The 10,657-nt window shown below is 53.8% G+C and overlaps 3 protein-coding genes and 1 non-coding gene across 4 annotated transcripts; 1 reads left to right on the top strand and 3 right to left on the bottom strand.

The window, feature by feature from the left end:
• Nucleotides 1-506: 506 nt before the first annotated feature.
• Nucleotides 507-578, top strand: DQ04_tRNA007 (the record flags this gene model as incomplete). The annotated part of the gene is made up of 1 exon: nt 507-578. It is a non-coding gene; the product is annotated as a tRNA-Gln (tRNA).
• A 1,946-nt stretch (nt 579-2,524) lies between these two features.
• Nucleotides 2,525-5,041, bottom strand: DQ04_04111010 (putative DNAJ-domain protein; the record flags this gene model as incomplete). The annotated part of the gene is made up of 1 exon (XM_009313338.1): nt 2,525-5,041. One exon carries the CDS (start codon nt 5,039-5,041, stop codon nt 2,525-2,527), a length of 2,517 nt encoding a protein of 838 aa, XP_009311613.1.
• A 317-nt stretch (nt 5,042-5,358) lies between these two features.
• On the bottom strand, nt 5,359-9,021 carry DQ04_04111020 (putative WASH complex subunit 7-like; the record flags this gene model as incomplete). Its single annotated transcript, XM_009313339.1, has 1 exon — nt 5,359-9,021. The coding sequence occupies one exon, from the start codon at nt 9,019-9,021 to the stop codon at nt 5,359-5,361; it is 3,663 nt and encodes a 1,220-aa protein (XP_009311614.1).
• A 307-nt stretch (nt 9,022-9,328) lies between these two features.
• Nucleotides 9,329-10,639, bottom strand: DQ04_04111030 (hypothetical protein; the record flags this gene model as incomplete). Its single annotated transcript, XM_009313340.1, has 1 exon — nt 9,329-10,639. One exon carries the CDS (start codon nt 10,637-10,639, stop codon nt 9,329-9,331), a length of 1,311 nt encoding a protein of 436 aa, XP_009311615.1.
• Between the last annotated feature and the right edge of the window lie 18 nt (nt 10,640-10,657).

A 10,657-nucleotide genomic window follows, 5' to 3' on the forward strand; every position in this document is an offset into this window, starting at 1 on the left:
TTTTTTTTTTTTACTGAAAATCTACAATTGGCCCAAGGGCATTTTGGTTTAATATACAAAAGCCCTGTTAACTTTACTGGCCAAAGGGGGGCCGCCGGCTCAAATGCTTTTGGCCGACCTTCGGAAAACGGCAAGCGCAAGCCCCATAAAACAGGCCCGCCCAATGGAGAGAGAGAAATTTGATCTCATCAGCGATTTGTTGACCCTGAAAGGCGACCGGGCAGCCCCACGGCCGGCATTGGCAGCAGCCAGTCGGCGGGGCGAAATCGCACTACCCCAAAAGGGGCATTTTGGGCGGGACGCTTCACAGGAAGAATAGGGGGATTTGCTTTCGCAGGAGGTGTATATCGGTACTCTTTCCCTTTCTTGGGTTCATCGGCGCCTCGGGATCAAGGCGCTGAATCGGTTTGGTGCGTTGTGGGAATTCGCGGGGCGCCCCGCCGAGACGCCCCACAGAAGGAGGGGAATCGCAATTGCGCTTTTCGGAATGGAGTCTTTTGATGGCCGGTCCTATAGTGTAGCGGTTATCACCTCGGACTCTGAATCCGATAACCCTGGTTCGAGTCCAGGTAGGACCATCTTTTTGGGATCTCAGGGAAATCCCCTGCCAAGCACGCCGCCGACATAGAGTAAGTAAACGGCCTGGCATGCATTCCTATATTTCCCTGGCCCCGTATTTCTTTGGTTCCGCGGCCAATTATCGTTTTTTTCTTTTGGCTTGAATGCGGTGCCTTCCCAATCGAGCGTAGCACGTTGTGCCGTAATGCCCGATTTGGCCACAACGGCAACGCCGCGCTTTGCTTGGGGGTGGTGTGCTTGTTGGCTTTCTGATCCGCCTAAAAAGCAAGGCTGCCCTCTCGCAGGGAATTGCCCAAGGCGTTGGCGAGGGTCTGGGTCTGCACGCCGGGATGCTCCCGCTCTGCGCGTGCGGCGCGCAACTGATAAAACAGCCGCCTGCCCGTTTACATTTTTTTTCGGTGGGTATTCCTTCGTGGCGGGTGGAATATGCCCAAGCCGCAAAAATTGCCCCACGCTTGTTCCAGAACAAAACCAGGTTTCATAGGTAACGGAAAAATACCACAATATGCCGCCAGCAATTGCCCTGGTGACGTCTCCAGCAAATACCCAAATGCACCTTCAACGAACCGAAACGTCGCACGTGCATCGTCGAAAGCCATGGTAAAATCCTCAATCTTGGGCATGTTAAAGGGCACCATGGGGTGCCGCAAAGAAGCAAAGTTTGCCTTTCTGCCATTGTCTAAATGAAGGGTGCGTTCACCGTTTTCAATGGTCGAAGAACCCTCGGCGTGATTCACCTGCGTACTAAAAAATGGTCTGTAATCACATGAAAAAGACGTCTGACCTCAACGCCCCACAAACGCACTGAGAGCCGTTTGCCCGTCACCCATTCCACGCCCAAGAGGGATTTTTGGACCGTGTTAAATATTGTGCCAAGTTGTTTGTGGCCTAGCTTTGTTTTCAAAAGTTACACTTTGCGACACTTTCTGTACTTTGTATGTATGGAATAGACCGTAAGATTATGGTGGCTTGGGTTCCTATATCAAATGGGCACGGCTTGGCCATTCTTTTCACAGGCCCCCGGAACGGCAACGGATTTTCGGACGGCCTCGTCGACAAGGCAGCAGCAACAGAAAAATGCTTTACGAAAACATGCGGCATAAGACGCCTTGAGATATTTGGCCTTAGCTAGCCGCCCGGCGGATGAGATATCTTTAGGAAAGGCCGCGCAGGGCGTTGGCTTCGCAAGGGGGCCTTGCTTGTGAAGAGGGGCGGTGACGCAGGGTGTGGCTTTAAGGCTTTTTCGACGCCTACCTTTTTGTCTGGGCAACTGACGGTTTCATAGACGGGACGCCCCTTGGGATCCCTTTTAGGGACATTGAAACGACCACAATGTCCTGCTAAAAAGAAGGCGCGGAAAAGTATTGTATGTTCTCCCACATTGCTCCCAGTTTGTTTCCATCAGAGAAACGAAGGCAAACATTCTTCCCTTATGTATTGTGTGTGTGGATATGGATTTGGATGGCCCAGTGTTTCTTTCTCTTTGCGAATGCCTTTTGGGAGTGTTCCCATTCATGCTTGTCATTCCGATTTTGTTTGGCGTTGCGTTTTTATCGAGGGGAATGCGGAAACAACGAGTTTTTAAGTATTTGCCATTTAACCTCTATCCAAATAACTTCTAGGTCTTCCGGAAAAGCAAACAACCAAAGAGGAGGGGGCTGCATCTAACTTCCTGCTTCGTCGCCGTTTGGCCCGGTAGAGGTCTTCTACGTCTTTTCCCCTTTGCAATCTCAACGCAAGGAAACAAAAGCAAAATAAAAAAAAAACAAGAGTAACGAAGAGAGGGATAGATAGATGGACGGTTAGGTAGATAGATAGATGGTTAGAGGGAGACAAACATTTTTTATCTGCGAACGGTGTGTCGGGACTGGCACGGTTTTCTTTTTTTGTTATTTCTTCTCTTTGTTTATTTTTCTTTTTGTGTTTTGCAGGGCGGCCGTCTTGGCTAGCCCCCGTGGGGTGCCGCCTTAGTGCCATCTTCAATCAAAGAGACCTGACCGTCCGTGTTGTCGTGGAGGAGGGCTACCAGCACGGATGGATCCATCCACCATGGCACAAGCAGACGGCCGCCGTCACGCACGTCACACTCTGTCCCAACGACGATCGTCAGACCCGTCTCCTCCGGCGTCGCCATGCGTGTCTTTCCCGCCTTGCGCTCGAGGATCCCACGCACACCCGCTGCTCCACAGAAAACCTTCACAAAGGAGAGGTACTGTGGGAGTGGAAGTGTTGGTTCTCTCGTGACATAGCCAACCCCAGCCTCACTCACTATTCGGTTGCATTCCTTATTGAGCGAGGACTGTTCCACAATTTCCTCGAGCCACTCTCGAAAGGCGGCGCCGTTTTCCATCTCCACGTGGGTAATGACTACATCATCCGTCCCATCCTCACCCTCCCCAACCCATCCGGCAAGCACCTCCCCGTCCGATGGGCGTTCATCATGGTGCGCGGCATGTGGGTGTGGCTTGTATGGGAAACAATTGTAATACACGTTGACGGCGTTCATTGCAGGAACGTGCGGCGCCAAATAGACACGATGCTCGTGTACATGCCGCCAAAAAGCATATTCCTCGGATGTATTCATGGAAAATATACGCGGGAAGCAACGAATTGGTCCCCGATACCGATACTCGATGTGCTCATCCTCCTCTTCCTTTACAGCATTGCCGTCATGTTCGACTTCGCCACGATAGTTATGCCTTAATGGAACGCCACAACTACATGGTTCCATATTTGTTGTCACGCCATCGGTGTTCGGTTCCTCCGCCTCATTGCCGGCTCCCGCCTTGTCATCCACCGAAACTGCCCCACCATCTTTGGTCTGCAGTTCTTGTAGTGGAATAAACTCCTCTTTTACGACTTTTTCTCTCACCTCGAGGAGTTTCGACAACAGGGAAGCGGAGGCATCGGCCTGCTCAAGTACCACCTCCAATGCAGCCACCAGGCGGCTAAGGAATTCCCCGAGGTCTTTGGACAACTTCACAGATACCGCGTAACGTATCATTTCGGCAGTGCAGCATGACATGTGACGCACAACCACGTAGTCCTTGTTGATGTGATTGTTATTCTTGTCATCCGTCTCGTTGGTACGCCTCCACATCGGTCCATCATCGCCATCATCTCCCACCGCAACTTCCTCCGTGTTCTCCACTAGTGGTGTGTTATTGTCCCACATTAATGTGATGTTACCTTCAATATGGGGCGCCGTTGCGCGGGCCAAATACCGACATCGATTGATCCCATCAGCTATTCTCCATCCGTATTGTTTGTCAGGGTTATCATAACTGGTATCACCCTCGTTTCCTTGAGGTTTTTCGTCACAATGATAACACAAACCACATACCAGCTTTTGTAGCGTGAGGGAAACTTTCTCAGACACATCCTTTGGAAGGTGCAAATGATGCATTACCGCAAGACAGTGCTCATTAAGATCTAGCATACTGGAGAGAATGGATGTGGTGTCTACCATCGCTAATTCCAACTGTAAACGCTCATAGCTCGCTGCTTCCCAAACCCCTATTTTCTCTGTGATGTTACCAATTGAATCCGATGGATAAATGGTACATATAAGTTCCTCACATATCTGAATATCCTCCCGTGAGACGGCACCACATGTGCTTCTGTTGTTGTTCTTGTTGCTGCTGCTGCCATGAGTATTGGGCTGTGCTTCGCTTCCCTTTTGACTATATGAGCAATCAGTAGCAGCCTTGAATTTTGGATCCTGGTCAAAGAGAAGCGCACCAACGAGAACGAGGGGCTTCATTGCCATGTCCTCAATGCGCTGCTCACGGGGCCGGCTACCCGTCCCGACCCCCGCGTTCGCCTTGGTGTGCGTATAGCGCACGTATTTTTTTCGCCCCTTCACCACACGACTGACAATGATAGGAAGATTCTTCGAAAAGCGCAGGACGCAGTGTGACATCGCCTCGACATACCTCGCATTGAAGAACGCCACAGCCTCAAATAGCACACACGATCTCCCACACAATACCTCTGGAAGCTCATTGCAGAACTGCTTCACACGCCGCATCGCAGCGGCCTCTGTCTGACACACAGACGACACGTACTCCAGAGAGGGGGAGAAAAATGGGTCTTGCCGCACATTATCGTTGCTGCGCTTTCCCTCATTTGCGGCGTCCCGGTACGTGTGGTACGCCGCGATGGCATGCCGCAGCGCATCCAGCACACTCTGTGAATCATACGACGCAGCCGTCGTGGTAGCTCCTGCAGGGCGGCGCATTTCAAGGGACTTCAGCGCGACGCGGAGGGCCTCAGAGAGACGGCGGAATTTCTCGGTGGCGTCAGGGTCGTCGGGGCATAGATCGGGGTGGCAGCGCAGCGTTTGCGCAATGTACGCCTTCTTCACATGGGCGTGGGTGATGTCCGCCGAGGGGGCGAGGCCCAGCGTCGTGAGCGCCGCACGTGACGTCATCGCACGGGTCCATGCGCTACGCGAGAACATTTCCCCCTTCCTCAACCCACCTCTCTTAGCAGCATTGGCAATAGCAGTGGCACCGGAAATGAACCAGCAGAGGGAGAAGCGAGTATTATTAATCCGCGCCTCCACGAGGGAAGGGGGGAAGAGAGAGAGAGAGAGAGGGAGAAAGAGGAGGCACGCTGCCGCAGAGGAAAAAAAGGGGGGAAGGCAAACAACTGCGAAAAAAACGACAACAACAACCCACAAGCACACAATAGGAACATACGAAGCAGAAAAAAAAAGGACACAAACAGTGTACACTGTGATTTGCACTTGCAAACGAAGACGGCAAACTACACTGCCTATCCCTCTGTTTGGTTCTCATCGTCGTCAGATTCGTCCTCGTCGCTCTCGTCAGCCACGGAAGAGTGAAAAAACACCTTGCTCGATACAAACGCTTCCTCCAATGTGGCGTATTCTCGAATTGCGTAGTCCACCATTGTGGCGGTAAGGTGCATGTTGTTAATTTCCTCATCTTCGTGTGGTGCATCCCTCCAATGCGGTTTTTTGCGGCTCTTCACCTCATTGTTGCGCTGTGAAATTCCCTGCTGCATCGCCTGGAGGCGCGCCGCGTAGTGCTTTCGCACGCACTCGAACCAATGGAGGGATTCAAACGGCTCCGACACACCAAACAACTTCAGTAGGAAAGCGCAGCCGAGGGCGAAGCCGTCATCGGTGAATAGACCATCCTTATTCTTCTTCACCAGCTGCTCCTTCTCGCGTATCATAAGCTCCACCTGCAGAACGCAGATGGGCGGGATGATCATGTGGAAGTTCTTCAGGTGGCTGTACTTCTCCGCCCCCTTCAACCGCTTCGTTACGGCCTCGAGCAGCATGCGGAAGTACTCGGAGCCGTCCGACAGCTTCTTACGCATGTTCTGAATGACGCGATCCACCACACGCACAGCCTGCACCGTGCACGGCGGTGCTTTTGCAGTGTCGTCCTCCTCTTCCTTCCCCTCACTTCTCTCCCTTTCTTCTTCTTCCTCCTCCTCCTCGTCGTCCTCGCTGCCAATAGCGTCGGGGTCAATGACGCGCTCGAGGCGAACAACGTTGTCGATGGAGGGGATGAAGATGGCGGAGTCCGCAACAGCACGGAGGCCGCCGCTGCGCATCATCCGCATGTACCCGAGCGCGTTGCCAATTTCGGACACGAGGTGACGGAACTTGTCGAGGAACGTCTGCCCGTCGTCGGCGACGCCCAGCTTGCGCATCTCCCGTATAAACTTCTCCGCCTGTGACAGCGGGTACTCACCGTTGAGCTCCTCCTTCTGGGCCTGGAACAGCTTCGCGTCCTTGATAAGGCGTGACTTGACATGGTCGTCGTAGAGGAACTGTGAGAGGATTGCGAGCTTCTTCAGGAGGCACTTGTACACGTAGTTGACCGTCGTGTTCATGATACCTGTGCCGTGTGTGCGAATAGAATTGGCTATGTGACGAATGTGCAGCGTATGAAGGTGCTTGGACTCCGTCGTCGACGGCCGCTGCACAAACAACTGCTCATTCATATTGTATGTGTAATTTGCCACAAAAACTTGTATATTCTCCGTGATCACAAGGACATCTAGGCCTTGATCAACGATGCTACCAGGCAGGTATCCATCACAGATGTGCAGCCCGTACCGCTCCAGCGCCAAGTTGCGCATCTCCTCGTACGTTTTCCAGTCATTTGCCATAAGTGCGTTTAGGTTATAGAACTGCGCATCCAAGTAGTGCTCCACTTCCGTCGCGACATGGAGCCACTCATTGAAGAAGCGAAAGGGTGCTAGCCGCGTGAAACGCGCCAAGTTTCGCGCCCTTGTCATTGGCTCAATCTTTCGGAACGGCTGCCCTAGGACGACAGAGTGAGTGCACAAGCGCAATTCATTCTCAATATCAGCGCAGAGAGGCTCAATAAGGTGCTTCCGCAGGCACTGCCATATATATCGGATGTACGCCTCCAGCAGGCCAACCGCACTATCCACGTGCTTTGAGGAGAGGATAGACGGGCGGCAGTCGTGCATCGCCATAAGAAGGTACGGCAGGTGGTCAGACTTCAACGGCTTCTGATAAAGTCGCTCAAAAAACAGTGGATAAAACGCCTCCCGCTGCCAGTAGAGGAAATCACAGTCCGTGGCAGCGTGAAGTATCGTCTGATATGAGGCTACACGATTTAACTGCGAGAAGGCGATAAGGATTTCCTCACTGTGCTTCGGTGTGATGACAGCCGCGCTCTTAGGGTTCATTTGACGCCGGTTGAAGACAGTGCTGAGGATCAGGTCGAGGCACACCAAATTCTCTGGCGTCTGTGGTTTGTGAAGAAGTGCGATGGCTTCACCAATGGCGCTATATTGATCAGTCACCTCCTCTGTACCGTTCTGAATAACATCACTCAGCCCAAGGTGCAGCTCGTAGAGATGCCGTTCCATTACATATGTAATGGAACGCAATAAAAGATTGTATGCCGCCGCCATAACTCCTGTCTTGGTGTGGTATGCGGCCCGAATCATCATAAGCAACTGCAGCCCATGGGCGATACCGTCAACGTGCTGCAGAGGAATGGCGACATCAGCGCAGTTGTGCAGGACGATATGATTAATGAGAAGCCGCTGAAGATGCTGCGCCAGTAAAACACCGCGTTGCAGAAGTAGTGTGGTGGACTGCAGGAATTTCTTGTAATGTGACGGGTCCACAGGAATTGTAGTTTCCATCTCCGCAAGCCACGCACTTACAAGTGTAGTGAGGCGATTCAGTTGCGGTATAAACTCTGTGCTACTGGTGTGACACGCCTGCTTGATGGCTGGCATCCCTTCCTTGATGGGATCCTGCTGAAAGCGACTTAACTCCACCGGCACACGGCGTGCCATCCACTCAGCGGGACGAAACAGATGCACGCCTCGAATGTAGATGACAGGCATCTGACGATGCAGGGCGAAAACACGCCTACACAGCTTGCGGCGCGTCCCTTCCTCCACCACCTGTGGAAAAAGGTACAGGTAGAGGTAGTACATACCAAGTATGCCAACGTATCGCTTCCGTGTGTCACCCTCACGTGTTGTTCCAACATTTTCCTCCACTGTGCTAAGCATCTGCTCGAGTATCTCCGTGAACTCCGTGCAGAAAAGTTTATTGATAGCCACAAGCACCACCACCCCTTCTTCTTGCGTATCAAACAACTGCATGACGAGACGCTGCAGAATCCCATCATCAAGAACCTCGCACTCAACCTTGTTTAATAGACGAGAAAAGAGCTCCATTGTCATTTCATCGTACTCGAACCGTTCACTGTTCCTAGACACCTGCGCCAGCAGCTTGCGATAGATGGAAAGACCGTGTCGGAGAGTGTCGTGTGTCTGAAGCACCTCCTCTAGACACACCATGGCACTGAAGAGGTCCGCGAGGGAGCGCCACACAAGTGGAAATCGCACCTGCGTGAAGGGGCGGTAGTTGTCGTGTTCGTGCAGCGGGGAGTAGAGCGCCGCCAGCTGCCGCACTGTCCGCAGCACCACCTTGCGCACCCGCTGCACCCAGGACCAGACACCCTGCAGCAGCCCAAGCATGCGACCGGCGCCTTGCTGCGCCTCTTCGTCGGTGATGCCCTCCTCGCGGCAGCTGTCGTCGCCAAACACCGCCAGAGGCGGGATCAGGACGTCCGTCGCCTCGGCGGCGAGCGAGTCTATCTCCGTCACAAGACTCGCGAAGCACAACGTGATGCGGTAGAAAAGCCGGTTGTGGAGCTTTGTACGGCCAAGTGTATCGGCGATGGAGACATCACGCTCCTTCAACTGGGCCGCACGCGCGCCCAGCTGCATGCACACGGTGTCGGTGTGCGGGTCCCACATCATCGGGTCCCAGCGGCGGTCGAATGTCTGCTGGATCTCCATCAGCATCTTCTCATGCCCGGTGACGAACAGCTGCAGCTTGTCGTGGAACACCTCCCGCTCCTCCTTCCCAATGTCCACGCCAAAGTCGAAGGCGGCGAGCATCACGCACGCCGCTCTTGTGACCCACAACTATCTATGACACCTTACTGGTGAAGCCGAAACCGCGACGGCAAGAGAAAAAGAGTACTCGCCAATCAGACAGAGCACACGCTGCACTGGCAAGAAGAACAACAACAGGGCTTCGCGAAGGAAAATGCATACAGAAAAAGAAAAGCATGACACAAGACAACAACAACAACAACATCATCATCATATCCATTTATCCAACCTTACCACCTCTCACCGATGTCCATTTTGACCACCACACCAAAAAAAGAACATGTCTCCTCAAATTTATTTCCTGATGACCTCAACTACCAAGAATCCGCGCCTTCTTGCGAAGCTGAATGCACTCCGACTTGCGTCGTGCTGCCGCTGCGTAGAGCGGGTGCTGCACGTATGGGCTGCGATGCGCACACGCCACACCGAGGAGACCACCACCGGATGCAATGCGCCCTACACGTTCAGGGGAACCCGCAAGGTCATCGTGCAGATGGCGCGCAGTAGCTCCAGTGTACAGGTGCATGACAATGCGCATACACGCATCGGCATGTTCCTCCGCCTCAGTGTAGCGGGCGTGGAGAAAGAGCGCTTCGCTGAGATTCCGGTGGGACGCAGCTGTGTCCAGGTGGCAGTCACCAAGCGTGCGGCGCCGCAACCGCAGCGCGTGGCGGAAATACACCACCGCTTCACTGACCTTGCCGCAGCAGAGCGCAATGTCCGCGAGGCGGTCCATCGCGGCGCTGCGGAATACGTCGTCGTCGCCAGCTTCAAGACATTCAACCACGTCCTCGTAGCACTGCTGCGCTTCCTGCAGCCGGTGGCACGCGGTGAGGGCATTTCCCAACGCCTGCATGACAGTAGCAATAGTGTCAGGAGGAACACCGCCAGACGATGGAGTCACCTCAGCCCGAAGTCGCTGCAGCAGCTGCACCGACTTTACATAATCCCCACTGCGTGTTAACGCCTCTGCATACTTCACACGAAGGCGCAGCCGCACGACATCGACACTCTCTTTGAGTCTCGTGTCAGCATTCCGCCCATCATCATCATCATTGCCACCACCATAATAAGTAGAAACGGCTGTGCCGTATTCGTCAAGGCTTCGTGTCAAACACAGAGCCGCCGCCCGGTGACGTCCCTGCGCGGTGAGAATATCCCCGTGTGCCTCTAACACCTGAGAGGTGAGGCGTGCCCGCGTCCACCGCCACGCACGCTGCAGCGCGGCGTCGTTTTCTGTACCGCCAGACGGAGAAAGAAGGGAAATCTCAGCAAGAAGTTCCTCTACCATGTGTATTGCGTGTTCAAGAAAGGGGTTTTCTCCTACAGCGGGTCTGGGATGCTCCACGCCGAGGATGAGGAGAAGCCGCACGAGCTTCAGCTGCGCCTGTGCAAAGGCGGGGAGTGATTCCGGCAGGTGGCACAGGTACTGTTCCATTGCCTCAGTCGCCAGGCAAAGGTGCTCCGCGGTACGCCGCAGCACTGTCTTTACCGCAGCGCCTTCACGCAGCAGCATCTCCGCGTACTCGAGCGCCACGCAGCCAACACCCTTGAGGAGGAGCTGCCGCTCCGCTTCGGTGAAAGGACGGCACTGCATCAGCGCCTCTAGCGCGGACTCCATGCAGCGCAAATCCGCCCG

This window comes from Trypanosoma grayi (genome assembly GCF_000691245.1).
Source record: "Trypanosoma grayi strain ANR4 Tgr_411_V1, whole genome shotgun sequence".
Taxonomy (NCBI): domain Eukaryota; phylum Euglenozoa; class Kinetoplastea; order Trypanosomatida; family Trypanosomatidae; genus Trypanosoma; species Trypanosoma grayi.